Consider the following 22752-nt stretch of genomic DNA (forward strand, 5'->3'; position numbering starts at 1 on the left):
TGGTGCTTAGCATTTCTCTAACTATTCTGCTTACTTCTAGCTTCAGGTTGTTAATAACTTCATTCCTGAACTGATCTATGAGGCTCTCTAGATGGCGCTTTATGTCTGTTGGTGCGGTGTCCGCTATTGCCTGTTTCTCAGGATTGGGGGCCGAGGAGCCTTTCTTGTTGCTCCCTCTTCCCATATTCTTTGTTCCTTATATATGCAAGCTTATATATGAGGCCCAGCTTCCCTCCCTGTCAGCCACAGCCTGATCGAATTGCGCCAGCTAGGTGTTCCCGCCCACAGCAGCACACCAGGAAATTCCAGACCAGGCAGCCTACGCGGGGCCCGCCCCTCCAGGCCATCCTCAGGCTCTGGGATCTGGGTTGTGTTAGCCTACTGGGTCTCTGCCAGCCAGCAGCGTCACATAGGCTAGGCACTTCTCACCAATCCCGCTTGAGAGGGGAATACGTGGCTGAAGTCGCTGCAGCGCCCCGCTCCCGCAAGTCTGCCCAGTCCCAGAATGTCCTCTACTGGAGTCAAACTGTGGTAGAGTGTCACTTTCTCTCACTCACCTCACCACAAGTCAGTGCACAGCTCCCCGCCCGTCCTGCTTTCAACTCCGTTCACTGATTCCCATTCCCAGAGCTTCCGCGCATCTCTCTCCCTGCCAAGCCGATGTAGATGCAGCCGCCGCGTGGCGGGAAACCCAAATCGCAGCTTCCAATGCCACGGGCTCCAGCCTCCACATTGAGGCTTTTCTGTTCCTGTTCTAGCACCAGGACTGCATTCCAAGTTGGTTTCTCTCAGCCCAGTTCGTTCCTGGGTCAGCAGAGCATATCTCCACCTGCTTATGACTCCTTACTCCGCACCATTCCTGAATTCTGAGCCGAGTCTTTCAGAGAGCCTCCTTAGCTGCTGTTATCTGTCCGCCATGTTCTCCCAGAACGAGCGGTTGATTTTTATACGTAACAAAACTTCCCTCTGATCATGAAAATATTTTGTAGGCTGGTAGAGAACTTTGAAAGCACCAAAAAAGTCTAAATGGTGGGGGACCCACAGATCTTAGGCTGGTGGTCATTTTAGAAGCTGAAAGAGAGGGAGAGAGATAAAGCTGGAGCTCCCACTGGCCGAATGCTCACACAGGATCCAGAGGGACCGTAGCACCCATTCAGGGGACCCCAAAAGGCTCCCGCCCTCCTGTCACACCCAGCAGCACAGAACATCCTCCTCATCCTGTTCATTATAAATCCAGGTCAGTTCTCCACCGTCCCCAGCCCCTGCTGGTTCCCCACAGTCCCAGCCTCCTGTGCCACCACCAGCACTGTCTCCAGGCCATTTAGCCTTCCTCTGGTGGGCAGCAGCACAGCGCAGTGGTCGGCAAGGAGTACAGTACACAGCTGAGGGACAGTGCCCGTCTCCAGACGGCAGCGTGTTCCGGGGCTTAAGAAATACTGCATTTCGTTGGACGTTCCATTGCTTGTCTGTCTTATTCTCCTTCTACTGCTACAACAAAATACCACATGGAGCTGGGTGCACCTGCAATCCCAGCATTCAGAAAGCTGAGGCAGGAGGATCACCTTGAGTTTGAGGCGAGTCTGGGATACATCATGAGTTGAATAACCTGAACTACATAGCGAGACCCCATCTCAAAAAAATTAAAAAAAAAAAAACAAACAGGCCAAAAACAAACCAAACAAACAAAAAAACACTGCATGATTTACAAACAATAAAAATCTATTTTTCACAATTCTGGAAGCTGGGAAGTTCAGGATCAAGGAACCAACAGATTGAATATTTGGTAAAAGCCCATTTCCTGGTTCATAGACACCCACCCCACCCCACCACCACTACCTCTCACAAAGTAGAAAGGGAAAACAATCTCCTGTGGCCTTTTTGTTTTGTTTTTAGGGAGTGGTAGTTTGTTTTGGCAGGTTTTGTTTTGGGGAAATTGGGAGAAGGGTGAGACAGGGTGTCACTAAGTTGTGCAGGCTGGCCTTGGACTCAGGATCCTCCTGTCTCAGCTTCCTGAGTGCCTAGAATACTGGCATGGCCTCTTTTAAGAGGTTACTAATCTCATTCAGGAGAGCTCTTCCCACTTGATCCATCCCAATCCAATACCATGCATGACCTTAGGGAGCAGAGTTTTGTTTTGTTTTGTTTTTTGAGACAAGACCTCACTATGCAATCTGGGCTGGCCTTGAAATAACTGTGTAACCCAGCTGGCCTAAAACTCTATCCTCCTGCCTCAGCCTCCGGAGTGCTGGGATTATAGACATTCCTAGCAGAGGTCGGGATTTCATCATACAAATCTGGGGAAGGACAAACTTTCAGATGCTAGCACTCATTCAAATCCTGGATGTCATGAAAGCATCAGGCAGGATAGTTACATGGAGATGAGGGAAATCTTAACCCACAAGACGTATAAACCTTAACGTCTGAAGAACCTTGAGGAGTGGGGAGTGGAACTGAAAAAGAATTAAGACATATTATGTACAGGTACAAATTCCTTATGATGAATGTGACCATCATGTATAGCAAATATGTACTAATAAAAAAGAGAAATTTAAATAAAACTTCAAAAAAAGAGAGAAATCCTTAGTGTCTTAGGAAATCTCACTATCTCTCTCCAGTTTCCTGATTTTCTGTGATATAAGTCACCAAAATCACAAAATTTTAGTCCTTCTAGAATTTCTCAAAATAAATTCCCCTTGTCATGTTTTATTCAGTGAAATAAATGCTGTCTGGTACAATGGTTCTTACACTGCTTGCTCAAGATATAGTAGGATTCTTTTCTGACCCTCGTGAACGAAAGATCTAACTTTATTCATTTTTTTTTTAAGCCCAAAGCCTTGAAACTTCTGGGAATGGAGGTAATTGTTTGCTCAAGTTATTAGTGTCAATTATTCTCTTTATTACACATTTAAAGGATATATGAGCTCATTTTGGGGGGTGAAACTTAGTTCAGGACTCTAAGATAAATATTTTCCAAGTGCCATGAGAATAACTCACAATAGCTTTGCAAATTCCACCATGAGGTTTTATATTAGCATTGCAAACAAAATAAATAAATCCAATTTGAAAACCTAACTTGAAAACCCAGGAAGTATATAAATTCCAGTAAGCAAACTTTATTCATGGTTGTTTACAAATGGCAACAGAGCCAAAGGCCAGAGCTGCTTCACAAAAGCAGAAACCCCAGACAGATTACGGGCCCTATCTTTTGTTCAAATACTTATTGTCATGTACAGAAGCGTAACTACAGGATATTCTGGTCCTTTCTGCAGAAAGGACATTGGTGTCCCTCATGAGGTACAAACTACCCTAACTCTAAGAGAATGAACAAAAGTAAAACACAAAAGAAAATGGCCCATTAAAAGATACTTTAAGTGGAAGTAACCTAACATGTCCCCATAGGACTATACTTCTGCATTTACTATAACTTATTTCAGAATGAGCCAGGGGCAAGCTTGTGAGCTCTTTTAGGACAGAAGCTGGCCTGGTTCATTTCCGCATTGATCCCAAAGTTGAGCCAATGCAAGGCATAGAATAGCTATGCAACAAATCAACCTGCTTCATTTCCAACACAACCTGTATGCCTTTCTCTAAATCCACAGGACGATATTCCCTTGAGGAGAGGGAGAAAGACGACCAAGAAGCGTGAAGAAGAGGTGGACATAGACCTGGACGACCCTGAGATCAACCACTTTCCCTTCCCCTTCCACGAGCTGATGGTGTGGGCCGTCCTCATGAAGAGGCAGAAGATGGCGCTGTTTTTCTGGCAGCACGGTGAGGAGGCCATGGCCAAGGCCTTGGTGGCCTGTAAGCTCTGCAAAGCCATGGCTCACGAGGCCTCCGAGAACGACATGGTGGACGACATTTCCCAGGAGCTGAACCACAACTCCAGGTTGGCCAGCAAACCGCATGGGGAGGTCAAGGGCGGAGAAGGGATGGCACTGAGGCAAAACTCTGCTGGGAGGCCAGGACACAGTGGTGCGGTTTGGAAATCCTAGCTGTTAGCAGCAGGAGGATCACGAGTTCAAGGCTGGCCTGGGCAATTTAAGAAGACCTTGTTGCAGGGTAGAGAGAGCTGGAGTCGCAGCTCAGTGGTAGAGCGTCTCAGGGTCCGATCCCTAGTATCACAAAGAGTGAGGGGCAGTACTGCCCTTGGGGTGCACATACAGGGCGGGCATGAAGAATGCACCTTTTCTGGTGTGCACGGTGCTCCCTATGGGGGCACACTGGTGCACGGGTGATTGAGAGGCATCTTCGCCACTCCCCTGAGAGCCAGGTCCTATTATCATGTACTTGTCTCCACTGAAGACAGTGAGGCTCAGAGAACTTAGCTGGCTCCCCCAGCTTGCCAAGGCTGGGTCCATTAAAGAAGATATGCCCAGCTATGGATGGGAGGGGTCTACCTTTACATCCTTGCATTTGGCCCCGGAGTGTAGAGTCCATGCCTGGCTTGACTCAGATCCCCAGTGGATGTATAATGCACACATAGTGGATGCATAATGGATGTGGCTGGATGAATTTACAACTCAGCCCTCACAGGGAGTGCTGCCCCACACCGGAACCCTCTTCTTAGTGGGCCCTCACTTTTGTCGCATTAGTCTCCACACTGCTCTGAAGGACTCCTCCGTGTATTCCTTTTCAGGGACTTTGGCCAGCTGGCTGTGGAGCTCTTGGACCAATCTTACAAGCAGGATGAGCAACTGGCCATGAAACTGCTGACGTACGAGCTGAAGAACTGGAGCAATGCCACGTGCCTACAGCTGGCCGTGGCCGCCAAGCACCGCGACTTCATCGCACACACGTGCAGCCAGATGCTGCTGACTGACATGTGGATGGGTCGGCTCCGCATGCGCAAGAACTCAGGCCTCAAGGTCAGTGCGCCCGGAAGGCCCTGCAGGCCAGGAGGGTCAGAGGGTTGGTTGGCGTTTTCCCTGCCAAACCTGCACCTGCAGTGGGATTAGATAGACTCTCACACCAGGGGGCGCTAACCCCTGACAGCTCATCCAAATCTCTGGTGTAGGCTTTGGATTTCCACCTAGTGGGGAGAACCTCCCTGAGCCCCACTGACTCAGAATCGCTAAGACTGGCTTCTAGACATTAGTATTTTTCAGATGGTCCCAAGATGATAGTCACACACAGGTCCCTTATCATGCAAAAAAAAAAAAAAAAAAAAACCTTCAGGGAGCTAAAAATGAGATTGAGCTGGGTGTGGTGGTGCACACCTATAATCCCAGCGTTTAGGAGGTTGAGGCAAGAGGATCATTATGAGTTTGAGGTCAGCATGGACTACACAGTGAGTTCAAGGCTGAACTGCATAAGAAGACCCTGTCTCAAAAAGCAAAAAGTAAACCAATAATAACAACAAAGTGAGATCTGTATCTGTCAAGGCATTGCTCTATAATCCTAATCCTAGGAGGGACTGAGGAAATAAACTCAGGGTTTGGTGAGTGCCAGAGACTGATCTACTCTCTTCTCTTTTCTTTGTCTTTCCTGTCTGTGTGAATGGGGATCATACCTCAGCCCTTTTTAATTTTTGAAAACAGGGCTCCCTAAATTACTAAATTGCCCAGATTAGGCTCAAACTTGCAATCTTCCTGCCTCAGCCTCCTGGAGTGCTAGGATTATAGGCATACACCACTGTATCCAACTTGATCTACTCTTAAATAAAGAAAAATAAGTCAGAGACCAATCTGCATAACCTGAGTCCTTTTTAAAGCTTATATGTGTAGAGTTCTATTTATATAGATGAACTTTTTTTTAACTTTTTAAAATATAGTACCAAAGCCAGACCCAGTGGCACATACCTGTAATCCCACATACCTCAGTCCTGGGAGATGCAGGAATAGGACTGCAAATTTAAACCCAGCCTGGCACTTTAGTTCAATCCCTAGGACAAAACCAAACAGCAACTACAGCCACAACAACAAACAGGAAGAAGACAGCAAATCACTTCCACTGCTCACCCTGGGGCTGAACAGACAACAAACATCAATGATGTTTTTGCTTTTGTTCCTTTGCGGTGCTGGGCACTTAACCCACGGGCTCATGTGTTAGACAGACACTCAGTGACACTTTGCACCCCATCCCTGCCTTTTCCCTGTTGAAGATTTGTCAATGATTTTTTTCAACGATTTTCAAAAGAAAGTCTTACTTTGAAAGAAGTAAAAGAAAAAAGAGAAGATCAAAGATCAAAAGGATGTGGGGCTTTATTTTAGTTTGTTTTTGTTTTAATTTTTGTGATGCTAGTTTCTTAATATACCTTTAAGATATACAACATGGTATTTGTGATATAAATATTGAAATGGTTACTAGGATCAAGTGAATTAAAATACCCATCATCTTGAACAGTCACCTTACCTAAGGTGGTGTAGGCACCTAAGTCCCTCTTAGCAAATTTCTAGGATACCAGGACTGTGCTCCTGTGTTGCCCATGGACTTGTTCATCCTCCCTCCAGGTCTGCCACTTTGTTCCCCTCATCCACATTTTATGGGACCAGTGCTCCACCTCCCACTCCACCTGTCCTTGGCTGGAGTCACAGGTGGCTTTCACGAAATGGGCCACAGACACATTTCACAGCCACACTGCTAGTGACCGAGAGCCCTGGCCTCAGGCAAGAAGCCAGGCCAGCTCTCAGCTGGAGAACAGGCGTCACATCCCCTGACAGCAGCCAGCATGCACCCTGAGCCTCCCAGCCCTGCCAGGAACCCGGAAGCCAGGGTCACGGTGCTCCGTTGGCTCCGATGGCTCTCATGCCTGGGATTTGCCACCCTCACAAGCTGAGCATCATTTTCCCTGATGCTCGGGACCTCTCTCTACCCCTCACTTGGAGCAGTTTCTTCAAGAGGTTTATTTTTAGACACCTGGCACCCCAGGGTAACGTCAGGATTGGGAGAAATGGGAAGAAATGTGGAGAACAAAAGTAGGCATCAACATCTCTCAAGACTACACTCGTTCCCTCACAATGGGGAGTGAGAGTCCCTGCATGGGGGAGGCCTCCGTGACAGACATCCCCACACACAGATATGTGGCGTTGTTTATACAGGACAGAGTACAGTGCTGGTCCTTGTAGAGCATTTGTGTAGGGGGACACTAAAGCTTGGGGAATCCAGATGGAAAAAGCAAACGGCACTAGAATCTTCTACAATAAAAAAAATCCTTTCCTACATGTCCTCTCTCAGGGTCATCTTAAAATAACCATTTTTGACAGAGATAATCAGATAATATAGAATCAACTCCACTTGACACATTAGCCAATAAATGCTAAAGAACAGACGTATGGAATTAACTTTAGGAAGCTGAGTTCTAAATGGTACTGACTAAATGATAATCTTAATTCTTTCTCACTTTTGCATTGAATGGAATCCCTCTTTTTTCCTCAGTTTTCCCACTAGGGGTTTACCCTGGATGTTAACAGGGCAAGATATATTTGAGCAAAATGCCTTATTTCTTCAAAATATAGACTGAGCTACTATTCAAAAACATTCCCCAGAGGGGACCGTGGCCTCTTCACACTAATACATTTAGATATTCAGAAGTCCAGGTCTCCATACAAGGCATGGAATCCTTCACATGCGAATGTGCATGTCACACACACACACACACACGCCACACCCCAGGCCCTCTGAGTCTGAAAAACCACCTCATTTTAATCCTTTAAATGTGATTATTATTATTATCATTATTATTACTTTAGGTAATTCTGGGAATTCTACTTCCTCCTTCAATTCTCAGCTTGGAGTTCAAGAACAAAGACGACATGCCCTATATGACTCAGGCCCAAGAAATCCACCTGCAAGAGAAGGAGCCAGAAGAACCAGAGAAGCCCACCAAGGAGAAGGAGGAAGAGGACATGGAACTGACAGTAAGGCCGAGCTATGCGTTGCTCTCACTGCAAAGACTCCCTCGCCCCCTCGTCCCCTTCATGTGGCTAAGGGTTCAGCGAGCCAGGACAACAGCCAGTCCCCAGGCTGCCTTCACATTTAATCCTGGACACTGAGAACTGCAACCAGGTGCACAAGTGTGTCCTCTTTATGTACAAAGAACATGACAGTTTTTCTGTAAAGCCCTTTGGCCAGCTAGGGGTACAGGGAAAAAAGAAAAAAATAAATCTCAAAGAAGCATAGAACCCCAAAATTTCCAGGCAAGCAAAGCTTTAGAAACAGCCAGGCAGTGTGGCGGTTTTTGCACACAAAACACTGAGGGAGTCCAGAGTCAGGAGCAGCAGGCTTTACTGAGCTGGAACATTCTGCCGATCAGAAGCTAAGCCTGTGTCTGTCTTTGGGGTCAGGCTCACAAATAACAGCACTAACTGAATTCTGGGGTTTGTATGGAAGGCTTTTATTAGCTCTTCCTGGTATAATTATAGGACCTGGGTGCTTTGTTCTGCAGAGGGAATGGGGCAGCTGCTCATGGGACAGCTTCCCGCCACCCCTGTCTGAGCAGCATGACTGCCACTGGCTCGTATCCAAAGGTTAAAAATACCCCGTGTTATTCAAGGGACAAACAAGGCTTCACAGCTTAGCAGACATCACGCAACGGCTCCATAAGGACTTCCAGCGGGCCTCAGCCTCCCCCACCACCCTCGCCAATGATCCGCTGTCATGACCCAGAAGGAACTGTAAGAGGAGACCACGAAAATTGGTTTTGCTCAGGTGACAAAGGCTTTTTGCATTATGAGCCTAGTGGAACTACTGTGCAAACTTCTTCTTCCAGGTTAGCAATTGTCTTCCATGAGGCCGCTCTGCTATTTACAGACGCATTTCCTGACTCCCTGAATGAAAAGCCAACTTTTGTTTCAGTTTTAGGATCCTCAGGAAATCGGCAGGGGCAGGGGCCGACTTCCCTAAACATCTTTCAGAGCTAGGTGGTGGCACACACCTATAATCCCAGCGCTCTGAAGACAGACACAAGGACCATGAACCTGAGCCCAACACAAGGAGTTCAACAATTTAGTGAAACTCTGTCTCAAAATAAAATATAAGAAAGGGACTGGAGATGTAGCTTCATGTGACCAGTACCACAGACAAAAATACTCCTTCCAAAATCTTGGACTCTACACCCCTGTACAGATAGAAAATGGTATTTTTCAACCCAGGGAGAAACAGAAGAATGAACACTGAATCTGTAGTAAATATTTTAGCAGAGGGGAAAGAGTTATGTGGTCTGGAATCAGTGCCCTGCCACATCAACTGTGTGGCTTCCTGTGTGTCTCTGTGTGATGTCAGAGCCTTGAGTGTGGGAACAAGTCCACCAGTCTGGCAGGCGGCCGTATGAATTAAGAGGAAAACATGTGAACTCTTTAGAATGGTGCCTGACATCCTATAAACAGCAGTAAATTCTCACTAACATTGTAACAGGGCTAAAACTTCATATGCTTAGCCGGGGGTTCCTCCTATCAACCCATGAGAGAGGTAAATTATTAACTAACAGGTTAATAATATTAACTAACAGGTTACAGGCGAGGAGGGTGGGGACTCAGAGATGTTAAATGGATCACCTTTACACAGCTAATGAATTGTGAAGCTGGGATTCAAACCTAGACATGCAGACCCAACTGGCTGTTCCTTTAGTCAAAAGTTAAGAGAGAATGTCTTCCTAGTCTCAAGAGTGATCAGCTGGTTTGGTTCACCAAATAGCAAGGAAAATTCAAAAGCAATGCCCAGGCCCTCTAAGTCTCATGTAGCATGACCTCGATGAAGCCACCCATCCTAGGCAGACAAGCAGGAGCTGAATCAGCATGTTCTCTGAATCTCAAAGAAGGAAGCAAAGGGAGGGGCCGCCCCTGCTCTGTGCAAAGCTTTGAGGATGCGATCTTTCGAGAGTCCACAAGTCTGTGGACTGAGAGCAAAGTCTACTTGCTAGAGAACAGAGGCCAGCACTGCTCACCGAGAACCTGAGTAGGAGACACCCAGAGTGCTAGGCTTAGTCTCCTCAAGCAGACAGAGTGGGGTGAGGGAGGGCAGTTTGGAGACCTGCAGGCTCAGACTGGGACCACAGTGGTCTATAAAGGAGCTTTCTTTGACCTGATGGAAAAACTCTGTGGCTGCTTGGGCTCTGGTCAGCAGCCTCATCATGGATAAGGCTGGAGAGAGCCACTTTCACAGGGCTGACCGTTGAGCTTCTGTGCTAAACCAACATATCTTCTCTTGCAAAGAGACATCCTCTGGCCCTTCCAAACCACACATGCATCCCTATCTCAGTTTGCCCCATTTCTAGAATCTGAAATAACTTATTTCAAAGGCTATTTCTCCGCTTTGACACCTGTGTCCACCCAACAACGATTCTCAAGTCCGTACTGCGCAATCTTGTTTGTACTTGACCCTGTTAAATTCTATTTTAAGGCATGTCAAAGGAAATGTATGACTACAGAGAAAAGAAATCAATAAAATCAGCAAGGGAAGCTGCTTAGGCTGGAATTAACAAAGTGACAAAAATGCTTTATTTAAATCACCCAAAGACAACACATAGGTTTTGGAATAATTTGAATAATAATGTAAAATGTGTTGCCATGGTCTTGTTTGTGCTTTGCCTGCATGGCCAGGTGAGTGCTTTTTCACCTTGCACATTGTTTAATAAAGTCCCAACATGTCCTGAGCCCCAGCTGTAGGCCTAGGAAATTCATTGTCCCTAAAGGTTACCCCAAGATGCCACTCTGCAGGATGCCTCAGAATCTGCCCTTACATCCATCTCATTGTGTTTCCGAATGGCACTGCTTTGTCAAGCACAGAAATAAGCAGAATGGAAGCAGTGTGATCCCTACAATCCCAGCACTCAGGATGTTGAGGCAGAAGGATTATAAGTTCGAGGCCAGCCTGTGCTGCAGAGTGAGTTCAAGACAAGAGCAGCCTGGACTGCACGGTGAGAACCTGTCTCAAAAATCTAAAACCAAAAAACAAAAAGACAAAGAATTAGAGTAAGATATTTACATCACATAAATTATGTGACGAGACAAATATTCTACCATGTACCTTCAGAGTTTCTTGAGATCAGTGATCCGAAGTCTCACACTGAGTTCTAGTGTGCTGTATCCACTGTGAAGAATAACTCAGTCTGCTGATGAAAAGAAACACTTAGATAAACTTTGGAACCAAATCATATCTATTCATTAATTCACGGAACTATTCTAGTTAGAGAATCCACAAAAGAACAGAAGTTACCTTCTCCAGAAAACCTGTTGATTTGATGAATCATTTGTGAATGGCACATATCTGAGCGAAATCATTACTTAAAGCAACCATCAAAGTAGCAAAACTAAGACCAGGACTGGGATACACTGAAATCAGCAGCTATCTCTCTTTTCAATTTCAAGACAAGCCAATCTAAATTGTCACTGTCATTAGATCTCTCCACTTTAAACTCACGTGCTCTGTAGGACAGGATTTTTGCCTAGGTGTACTTCAGTCTTGAGCAGTTTCTTATCCACATTTAATAAAATTCTCATTTTCCAGTGTCATAGAACTAACCTTGTCTTAGGACACTATTAAGGAACTGAAGCCAAAAGTTGTACTGTTATGGTCTCTTTCTTGCACAGTTACAGTTTGTTTACAGGAAAACGATACAGAGTGAAGTCACTCATGGGAAGACACACACAGGTTTAAATCCAGAATATTTCCAAATGCGTCATCTCTGGAATCTTCTTACTCTGCACTCAAGATTCATTACTCTCCGGTGTGTGAAGCTTTCATAAAGTATTGCCAACCAGAAAAGTCTGCCTGAGCTTCACGCCCGAAGATTTACTGGGGCTCCATGGCATAAGTGTGGGTGGGTGACTGGCTAATGGCCTGGGTAATATCCCAGCTGCCAGGTGACCTAGGGCTCCCACTCTGAATCATGCAGTTGGTTTTTATGGCAAAGCCAGTCCAGTCTCAGATCTTCTGGGGCTGGATTTCTTTCTAAACAAAGAACTATTGCATGTGACATGCCTTGCCTTCCAGGGTCTAAAGACAAAAACTACATCTCCCTTCAGACAAAGTCAAGGTCATTTGGGGGCACCACAGTACTAGCTGGGATTGAAGCCAGTGCCTTCATACTGAGCTACCTCCTAGAGGCTCCAACTGGACTATTTCATCAGAATGCATTGTCCAGGAAGGTCCCAGGGTATTAAAAGACAGCTAATAGTTACTGAGCAGGTTGCAAGGCCACACGCTAATGGATTTGTAGATCAACCCAATAGCAGGGGCCCTGGTTCTCTCAGTTTCCAGTTAAAGAAAGTAAGTCTCTGAGTAATTAAAACAACTACCCAAGGTAGCACAAAATTCTAAGCATCCAAGGTAGGATTCAGTCTCCCACCTGACTGCCCCAAAGCCTAAAACTCTTCAGCCATTTGGGGGGGTCTCCTGCTGCTCGCTTCCCGGACAGGACAGCATGTATGTGCCTTTTGTCAGGTTCCGCCTTCCTTGTACTGTTCAGTCTTTGTTGTTGATGCTGCTGCTACTGCTATGTGGATGAGGGGCCATCGCATTCTCAAGGATATCTCCAGCAGCTTAGAGATGGGGCCTCCCCCAGCAGGCCCACCAGCTATACAGGAAGGCAGTACGCCAGTCCCAGTAGCAATTCCACTTTTGCAAGGTTTGAAATGAAAACCCAAGCTCTATCTACTGCCAGTAACTTGCCTCTTGAATATTCATGACCTTTGAAACCTGAGGACCTCTGCCCCAATCTCCCAGCCTATAGCATGGCTGGAGACAGCATCTGAACCCTCATCTAGCCTGTCTTACAGTACAGGCAGGGAAGCAGGCAGGCAGTCCCTATATCGCACCCTTCCCAGGCTCTATCTACTCTTCCTCTCAGAATTTTGTGCATCTGCTATCACCCACCTGCCCAAAAGGGTCCAAGGTGGAAGAGAAGAACATGATGGAGCAGGATCCCCAAGGTCTTCCACCCAGGCAGAGGAAGACGTGGGTGATGTGTCCAAGGAATCTCACCCTCAGGAAAGCTGTGAGCCTGAGCTGGGGCTCAGGCTCTTGGCAGGTTCTGTGAGCTCAGGCTCAGTGAGGTCCATTCCTCCTGCATTGAACGGATTACTGAGCTGTGCAGGGCAGAGCCCTTCTGTGATGATGTCGCTTCTCTCCCGCCGTAGGCAATGCTGGGACGGAGCAATGGGGAGTCTTCCAGGAAGAAGGATGAAGAGGAAGTTCAGAGCAGGCACCGCCTCATCCCCCTGGGTAGAAAGATCTATGAATTCTACAATGCACCCATCGTCAAGTTCTGGTTCTACACGGTAAGCCTCCTTGCTTGTCTCCTTGCAAATGCAGGCGCGGGAATCAGGTTCATTTCTTGCCCTGCATGGTTTTCTCTGTGGGCTGTAATAGAAGCACCATCCAAGCAGCGGGAAGAAGCCTCTGACCTTGTTCTGCCGACAGCTTTGTAGGGTTGGTGAGCCTCATGAGGCAGCTTCCACGGGCTCCATTTCTCCTCTGTGCAGGAAGGAAATGGTAAAAGCACTAACGGAGAGAAATGGTGGGACGACAGTTGTGCTTTGTTTTAAAATACTATCCTGTTCTGGACAGATACAGACTAGATCAGAGTTGCCCATGTTAGACCCCCGTCCTGAGCTTGGAGGGGCATTTGGTAGGTAAAGGGTAAGGACAGTGCAGAAGTTACACCCTAGAAAAGGTCAGCCTGTCCCCGGAACTACTCCCAGGCTGGAGGCACCATCAGATGAGCTGTCTTGCTCTGATACAATTAGATAATATGCAAAAAGAGCAGCAAAAACCTATCAAAACCTGCCTGCCACCAAGGCAGCACTTTCCAGCACTCACACCCTGCAAGCATTTACTGCCAAAGAGAGGTGGGACCTCCACAAAAGGCCTCCCAAGATGCTAGGAAGACTGGATTACTGGTTTTCCACTTCTACTTCTTAACAATATTCTAAGTTAGGATGAGCCAGATTCAGGTCCTCTCCCATTCTCTCCAGTCACATAGAACTGTACCAGACAAAAGACAGCTTTTTAGCCTTTTCTACAACCAGCTTCAGGATCCTCATGTATGCTGGCAGCAGGACAGCCTGGCTCAGCAGCCAAGAACTCTGAGTGACCAAGTGAGATGCTTTCAGTGTGGCCCTGTGTGTATTCCTCAGCCTCAGCACTCGGGATTTTGGCTTGGGTGATTCTCTGCCACAGGGGACTGTCCATCACATGGAGCATGTGCCAGCATCCCTGAAATCTCCCTGCCCCATGCCAACACCACGCTGAATCCTCAACCAAATGTCTCCAGAAATGGCTGCATGTCCCCTTGTGGGGTAAAATTACCACCAGTTGAAACCCTCCCCTTTTTTTAAGGTACTGGGGGTTAAACCCAGGGCCTTCACACTGAGCTACCTCCTCAGTCCCTTTTTTTGGTTTTTATTTTTGAGACAGAGTCTCACTAAGTCGCTAAATTGCCCTTCCTGGGCTCAAACTTGCCCTCTTCCTGCCGCAGCCTCCCAGAGAGCTGGAATTATATGTAGGTGTGTGTCCAGTGTGTCCTCTGGAGAATACGCTGCCCTCTGGGCTTTCCTCCTGGAGCTCTGATGGCATGGTCTGGTAGTCCATCCTGGGCACTGGGATATTTCAGAGCCCTTGGCTGATTTTCAAAAGCACTCAACGTTGAGAACCATGGACACAGCCAGAGAAGGGTTTGGTTAGGAATACCAGCTCCCAGCCTCATTGGAGACCCACTGAATCAAATCTCCAGGAAGGAGCCTGAGGTGTGGCCTGTATGGCACCAGGACTGCCCAGGTGCCCATCAGGAGGAGGGGAAGTGGGACACATATCTTGGCCTATGGTGTATTCGGCACACTGAGAAGCGGCCCCTTGCCCAGGTTCGATTGTGTTTATACCACAATGCTCAGAAATCCATGTGGCCACAACTGAAGCTTCTAGGGAGCCTGAGTGACCAGGAGGTATGCCAGGGTCTCTGGGGAGAAACGTGTCACAGTAAATTTCGGCTTTTGATTGCAGGTTCCATTCATTTCAGTTGTGCTCTCTGCAACGAGCATTTCTCACCCAACTTCAGATGTGTCCCCTCCTCCTCCTCCTCCCTGGGAGTTCTGAAGGGTAGGCCACCTCACTTCCTCATTTTAGTGAGTTTCCCGGCTGCCTCCTCCCTGCTCCCAGACAAAGGCAGGTGGGGTCCAGCTGGCTCCTGGTGATGTCCCTGCCAGGGCCCACTGTTAGCTAGAGATTCAAGGTGTGAAGTGGTCACAGCCTGAAGGACATGATTCTCACTGGGTTTCCCCAGTACTGACAAGTTCTTTCCCAGAGGCCCAGGGTGACAAGATGAGGTACATGGCCTAGGATTTCCATTTATTTCTTAGCAGTGTTGAGGCTCAAACCCAGGGCCTCCAACACTAAGCAAGTGCTCTACCACTGAGCAGCATCCCCAGCCCCGAGCTGGAGTTTAAATCCAAGTCTCACTGACTTCCGCGATCCTGCATTCAGGGCACAGATCAGGCTAGAGGGGTCCCCTAAATACCTAGCTGCAAACGTCCTGGAAGAACTGCATGTGTGGTGTCACTGGGCCTACATGTGCCAAGAGAAGGTAATGCCATGGAATATTTTGCAATGAATTCCGTAAAAGGTAAAACCAGGGCAGCCACATGTCACCCAGAAGCTACAGCATTTATCCAACTAAGAGAAGAAAGCAACTAGGAAGAGAGAAGGCTTTGGAAACAGGAGGACGATGAGTGTATATTATAGCTTTAACACCTGAATTCCTTTCTTTGGAGTCTGTGAAATACAGAGCTCACAGGGCCACCAGCATGAAAGTAGTGTATTATAAGGGTGAACTAAAAGCATGAGCAAGTTATATTTTGAACTGATTTTTAAACACTGTCCTACACAATGGTAAGGAAACCCACGAGACTCTCATGAATTGCTAATGACCCTGAAGGTGACCAAGAGTGGCAGCCAACGCATAGATTAACAAGCCCATTCCAAGGCGGGGATGGGGGCATCACAGCACAGCACTCAGGTGTGTTCAGCAACCCCCTGGCATCTGCACAACTATCTGTGCTGATCTCGGAGCTCACGTACATGACACTGTATAACACCAACGTCCTTTCGAACTCGAGATCCTCCTCCCTTAGCCTCCCAGAGTACTGGAGTTGCAGGCCTGCAGCGCCATGCCTGGCTTCAAAATTACAGTGTTGGAAAAGGGGTTAGGATGTAGCTCAGCATGAAGGCCCTGAGTTCATCCCTCAGTGTTACAAAACAAGCGGGGAGAGGGATACAGGAAGGGCCCAGGATGCGGCTCAGTGGTGGAGTGTTTGCCTAGCACGCACAAGACTGCAGAAAAGAAAAGAACAGGACAGAAAAGAAAAGAAAAGAAAAGAAAAAAGAAAAAGAGGTGAGGGAATGACATGCCACAGTGTGTCTGCAGCCCTGCTGTCCAGGTGATAAGGTATCTCTTCCCTTCCCGAAGGAGGATGCAGAGTCATTTGCAGATCAGGCAGCTTCTCTGCAGTGCTGCTAAGTATCATCTCCCACCCAGTCTGCAGCCTCCTCCACCTTCTTAGCTGCCTGCACAGCCCCCAAGTCACCCAGTGTCCCCAGAACCCTCAAGACCTCCATCCTCTTGCCCAGCTGAGTCCTGTATTCGCTCCGCCTCTCAGAAGAGCACAGGAACTTTGGATAAACTCACTCTGAGTTCCTAGTCACAGCCCCTGAGGCCTGTAAGTGCCTGGCTCAACGGGAGGCATTTTTTAGAGAAGGCTCCGCTCATCTGCCAGTGCCCTGAGGGTGAGATTTCTCATGCAGGAAGAGCCCCACCAATTTCCCTTCCCTCCACTCACCTTGACACCACTGATCCTAAGTGACACAGACCAAACCGGAGCCCTTGGGAGCTTCTCTCAGCCTCCATCAATTCAGGAAGTTACATCAGAATCCCTCCCCAAGGTGCTGGGGCCTCAAGAGGATGAAACCCTCCTCTATCCTGCAGGAGGTCCTGCAAACCCAAGCCTTTCTAGAAATTGATTTGGTTTCTCTTGTTTGACTTCGAAGAAGCAAAAACCAAAACAAATATTCCAACTTGGGTAGGGCAGGAAAGTGGTACAACAAAAAACAGGGAAAAGCTTCCCAGGTGTGGACTCACCAAGCACTGAATTAAGACCGAAGATCAAAGAAAGAGAATCAAAGTGGTATCTTGAGATAGTTTCACATTGGTTTGGCCAATTGGCAGCCAGTGTATTCTCCTGACATCCATTAGGCAAAAATCCACTGTGCTGCCTCGTTCAGGCTCTGAAGGTGCACGGCCCAGCAAAAGTAGCACCAGATAGTCAAGAAAACAGGAATCTGAGAAACAGGATGATGTTGACGATGCCTAGATACAAACTTCTGGGGACTGGGAGACGTTTATAAGAAACGGTACAAAGATCTCATATTAAATGGTTTCAGATATCATAGCCTTTTGTTAGTCAAAAGCTACTAAATTCATTTTGTCCTGAGTCCCCCATTTTGTCCTGCCTGCTGACCTTGTTCTGTCTGGCTGTGTGGCCACCGTGCTGAGGCCAGGGCTCCCAGGCCTCGGCAGCCGAGCACTACGTTCTGTTTGCTCGCAGCTGGCGTACATCGGCTACCTGATGCTCTTCAACTATATCGTGCTGGTGAAGATGGAGCGCTGGCCTTCCACTCAGGAGTGGATTGTCATTTCCTACATTTTCACCCTGGGAATAGAAAAGATGAGAGAGGTAAGTGCTTTCATAAGATGGTGGTGAGTTGTATCTATGAGTGGAAGGGAGGAGGGAACACCTGGTGTCCACGTGAAGCCAGAAACAGTCTTCTCTGATGCTGCTCAGGGCTGCTGCTTTCTTCCTGTGACAAATCCAGGGAGGCCTCACAGGTGACATCTGTGAGGTTACCACTCCTTGAGTGCTTTTGATGGAGTCTATTTTCTGCTCAAATAGCTTTTGCCTCCTCCTAAAATTCCCCAGTCAACTTCCACATAATTTGCACCTCTGTTTTCTCATCCCTATACCCATGGCTTTATCAGTCTTGCTATTTTTAACTCCATTTCAACCCCTTCCTCTGGGTGTCTCTGGACACAGTCCTCCAAGACCGGTAGCGTTTCTCCTGATGTGTCTTGGTGCCTCTCAGAAGAGTGCGGCTTTCATTCCTTTATTGAATTTATCCTCTGGTTGCTTCCTTTAGAGGTTTATCACGCACTTGCTGGACACCAGCCACTCTACCATTCTGGTCCTGCAGGTTGAGTGTGTCGGACTGCTCTTGGATCCGACCATCCTTGTAGCCTCCAAGAAGCTATCAAAATGCCAGCTCTCATGTGATGTGTTTGTCATCAAAGCTAACCTCCAGGACAACTGAATGTGATTCCAAACCACAGGAAAACAGGAAAGACTTAGGTACAGGTTTCTAGGTGGAAATCAGTCTGAAAGGATGGTGTTCTGTCTGATTCCAAATGCATGACATTCTAGAAAAGACAAAACTATGGAGACAATAAAAAGAGCCTTGATTGGCAGGGTTTGGGAGGAGGGGTGGATGGTGCAGGCTGTTTAGGGTAGTGAAATTATTCTGTAGGATTCCCTGCAGTGGATATGTGTCACCAGACACCTGTCCAGACCCACAGAAGCACAGCGCCAAGTGTGAGCCTGCTCTAATGTAAACGGTAGACTCGGACCCATTAACAAACCCCTCTGGGGGAGGTGTATGGAGGCACAGAGGATATATAGTGAATTTCTACATCTTACCTTTATTTTTCTGTGCACCTAAAACCTCTTTGTTTAAAAAATACAATATTTAATTTTTTTAAATAAAAAGTAAACCTCAGAGCCCTACAGATAGCAACCTTCTAAAGTGACAGTGATCAAACAAAGGTCCACAAGAGGGCGCCACAACCCCACTCAGTGCTTTGCACACATTTAGCTCCTCAGAGAACAGCGTGAGCCAGGACAGGCTGGTGGGATGCTGAGGGTTTGGGGCCTGTTCCCTGGAGCCGTGGAGCCCTCAGGGGCCCCCTCTGAAAGTGATGCTTCTGTCCCATTCACTGCACCTCTGCAATAGCTCAAAGCCATCCTGGTTGCTAAACTCAGGGAGTGGGCACCACAGGAAAAAGGATCCCTACGATCTGCAAATCCACGCTTGCTGTTTCATCACTAGCACAGGTCCAAAGGTCCTCACCTCCTTGAATTTCAGCTCTAGAATTTTCTCTAGAGAAAAAGATGCAGTGGCTGTCCAATGTACTCGTATTGGGATCATTAAAAGTCATCTGCATTCAGAGCCCTCTGTCTCGGGTATTCGAACTGCTTGGAGGACCCCTTCATTCTCGCCAGTATTTTTCTCCATCCTGGGAACAGGTGTGGGCACCCTGGTCCTGGTTTATAAGACACTGGGTTAACCTGAGTGCAAACAGGAGCGGTCACCAGCTGTCCACACCACAACCCCCATTTGAAGGGCCTCCTGCTTCTTGGCCAGTGTCATGGCATTGTCCTCAAATGGACCACAGTGCCGCCTCCCCTGGGGTCAGTGTGAGGCCCTTGGCTGTGCAGTGCCAGCGGGCGATCCAGAACCCAACGCCCCCATGCACACTGTGTCCCCGAGCTGCGGAGGCTGGAGCTCCTCCAGGGACTCGGCGGGAAGACAGGGAAGAGACAGTCCTGTGCTCCAGGACTGTTCCGGGGAGGCTGCCAAGCCTGCTACCTGCGTCCCCGAAGCGGCACAGGAGGGCCGGAGACGGAGCTAGACAGGGTCAGTGAAAAGTCCTGGCCTCTGGGGAAGCCCCGGGAGGGACGGAGGCAGGGGACACAGGCTTTGTGTCCCTCTCCTCAGAGGTCGCCTCCAGGGGTCTGGGCCCTGTCCTGCCCTGAACTCAGCAGAAAGAAGCTCAGCTCCAGGGGCCAGGGACACGGGCACCGGGCATCGGTCGCAGGACCCACAGGCACGGCCTTCCCGCTTGTCCTAGGCAGATGCACACCCTGAGCAGCTCAGAGCCCAGAGCCCTGGAAAAGTTTGCACACGCCTATGCCTTCCGCGGGAGACACAAGGAAGGTCTTGTGGTTTTGCAGGCCGCCCTCCCCTTCCTGTCCCCACACACTTCTGCTTGTGGTCGCCCGGGTGAGCCACGGTAATCCCTTAATGGCACGGCACTGTTCCTGGCCCGCTCTGGTAGACGTTATCTCACCGGGACCTCCTCCCACAGCCCGGCAAGGTCAGAGGGAGGCGGTGAGCACATCCAGCTCCATAGGTCTGGAAACCAAGACTCGGGGATTCAGCAGTTTTTAAAACCCCATGGCTAGGAAGGAGGGCTGAGGGTGAAATCTGTCGGACTCATCTTGAGACTCACTGCCCTCCCCCAGTACCCACAATGATCCGCATTCTGTGTTAGCAAAGAGTGAGCAAAGGGTCAAAAAGCTCTAAGATGCTGTCCATCCTCCTTCCTCCTCTCTCTCTACACACACACATACACATACACACACACATGCACACGCACACATGCACACGCACACACATACGTGGATTTTTGCCCAGTGAGGATAGAGCCAGAGAATGAGAGGTGTCAAGACACCACCAGCTGCAGGAACTGCTGGTGGGTAGGGCATGAGCAGTGCCACCCAGGAATACATGGCAAAGGCAGCTTCCCTGCCCCACCCAGGCCTGCCGAAGCATGAAGCGGTGGCAGAGCCTCCGTGTGGGCTTCAAACAGCCTCGTAGCTGACTCTGATGCCCATGAGGGCTTAAGAAACCCCAGGCTAGGCTTAGAGAGGAGACCCACAGAGGATGAGACTACCAGGTAGCCATGGTGGCTCACTCTGCCTCCTGGAGACCCACCCCTGCCTTAGTGACACCCCCCTTCCTTAGAATTTTAGACCAGAGTCCACCGTTACAGTGGACAGGAGAAGTCGAACCAACAGCTGCAAATCTAGTCCAGTCTTTCCCGCTTTGAGAGGTCCCAGCTGGGGGAAACAGTGGATCATGGTTTGAAGGATGGAAACCTGAGAAGTCACAAGAGATTCATTAAGGTGGCCTGGCTCCTTCGCTAGGCTGGGCTCCCTGGTCCCTCGCATCTTGGCCAGAGTATGGTGGAGGTTTCCTACTGTCCAGCTGTGCATGTCCATGTCCATATGTCATTGTCCCTCAAGGCTTAAGGTAAATCAAGAGTTCTACTCAGGATGAGGACATGTAAGAGACCAAGAACTGCTGCCAGGTACCCAAGTAACACTGGCAGCCAATCCATGGACAGATACCCATTGTGTCCATTGTGGAGCAGGTCTGGGCTATACAGGGTCTGTCCTCGGCATCTGCAGTCTAGGGAAGAGAATGCTGGGCAGTGGCCGGGTACGTGGACAGGGGAATAGACGAATGGGTGGATGGGAAGGTAGAAGATGGGTGAATGAATGGATAGGCAGACACGTATTCATGAAAAAAAAACATGTATGGAGAAAGTGATTTCATAGAGTGATAAAAACCAGAAAATTAAATACAGTGCCAGTCACTTGGAGACATGGAGGCTACTGCAGCTAGGATGGAGAATGGCGGAGGACGGGAGATGCAAAAAGCCACAGGAGCAGTTCAGGTGCTTCTCTGACTGTGATGGAAGCCACTGAAAGCCACTGAAAGCCACTGAAAGTTCAGGGGTGCAGGTATCATAATTTTTATAAACTTCTGTTGTTCATCACTCATGTCTCTGTTTCAGAATTGGGGTTCAAGCTACCTGTAACAAAATGAACTCCTGGTAAGGATGCAGTTTGACGAGTTCTCACCCCCATATGGAACCACAGAATCATAGGTGTTTTGAGATCATCCTGTGCGTGGCTAGGGGAGGGACCGCAGGCTGACAAGGAGGTGGTCAGAAGGGCTGTGATCATGTATGCAGGGAAACTTAAAACAAGGACTTAGAACGAAGTGGCAGCGGTGGAGGGAGTGGGAGGTGACTGGCCACACTGTATTTAGAAACAGAGGTACAAGGACTTGCTGGTACACGAGAGGATTGAGGAGCCTTCCGATCAGAGTGGCCTGAGTAAGCCGACAGGACGGAGCTGCTTGTAGAGATGGAGGGAAATCTGTGAGGTTCGTAGTGCATTAGGTGCAAATAATCTTAGAGCAAAGCCCCACCGCGTGTCATAGGATGGTAAGGCAACTCCAAGGATCAAACTTATTGTTCATCTCTGCTTCTAGACCTTACCAATCTGGATCGGCTACGCTAAGCTCCATTGTACATTCATAGCATGAAAGCATTAAGGTGGACACCAACAGAGCGTATAAACCTCCAGGGTCAGCTCATGGACCAAGCATCGGACAATAGTATGGAAACTAGAGACAGGAAATAGACCTAACCTGCTCTCTCCGGTTCTCTAGATCCTGATGTCGGAGCCGGGCAAGCTGCTGCAGAAGGTGAAGGTGTGGCTGCAGGAGTACTGGAACGTCACAGACCTCATAGCCATCCTTCTGTTCTCGGTCGGAATGATCCTTCGTCTTCAAGACCAGCCCTTCCGCAGCGACGGGAGAGTCATCTATTGTGTGAACATCATTTATTGGTACATCCGCTTACTAGACATCTTCGGCGTGAACAAATATCTGGGCCCCTATGTAATGATGATTGGAAAAATGGTAAGCAGGGTCCCCTGACGCCGCGTTATACATACTTAGAGAAGCAGTAGAGGTAACGGGAGAACTTTTAAAGAGGTCTACAGGAGATGGCCCTAGGAATGTTTTTTTTTAAAACTCCTTTTAAGTGTTTGAGAGTTTGACTACATCTGTATACAAAAACAGGAATTTAATCACCAGCCACCCATTGGCAAGCTGAAACATATATAAAGATCATTTGTT

At 48.2% G+C, this 22752-nt stretch overlaps 1 protein-coding gene and 1 long non-coding RNA gene across 39 annotated transcripts in view; one reads left to right on the forward strand and one right to left on the reverse strand.

The window, feature by feature from the left end:
* Positions 1-22752, forward strand: part of Trpm3 (transient receptor potential cation channel subfamily M member 3) — a 764333-nt gene that overhangs the window by 681084 nt on the left and 60497 nt on the right. For 25 of the 37 annotated variants that reach the window (XM_063249797.1, XM_063249827.1, XM_063249832.1 and 22 more), the window contains 7 exons: positions 2826-2855; positions 3600-3889; positions 4640-4868; positions 7692-7859; positions 13077-13217; positions 17535-17663; positions 22282-22533. In XM_063249797.1, coding sequence (XP_063105867.1) covers positions 2826-2855; positions 3600-3889; positions 4640-4868; positions 7692-7859; positions 13077-13217; positions 17535-17663; positions 22282-22533 — 1239 coding nt within the window. Of the gene's footprint in view, positions 1-2825; positions 2856-3599; positions 3890-4639; positions 4869-7691; positions 7860-13076; positions 13218-17534; positions 17664-22281; positions 22534-22752 lie in introns of those variants that run through there. The other 12 variants (XM_063249808.1, XM_063249926.1, XM_063249888.1 and 9 more) reach the window with 2 other exon arrangements.
* Positions 7858-17582, reverse strand: LOC134476378 (uncharacterized). Of its 2 annotated transcripts, XR_010047967.1 has the most exons (4): positions 17448-17582; positions 12814-13413; positions 10966-11050; positions 7858-10876 (listed from the first exon to the last, which is right to left on the reverse strand). It is a non-coding gene; the product is annotated as an uncharacterized LOC134476378 (long non-coding RNA). The 2 variants fall into 2 exon arrangements; XR_010047964.1 differs by having other exon boundaries at positions 10966-13413.

The sequence above is a fragment of the Cavia porcellus genome, unplaced genomic scaffold, assembly GCF_034190915.1.
Source record: "Cavia porcellus strain 051 isolate PalLab524CR breed Dunkin Hartley unplaced genomic scaffold, mCavPor4.1 scaffold_1, whole genome shotgun sequence".
In the NCBI taxonomy this organism is placed as follows: Eukaryota; Metazoa; Chordata; class Mammalia; order Rodentia; family Caviidae; genus Cavia; species Cavia porcellus.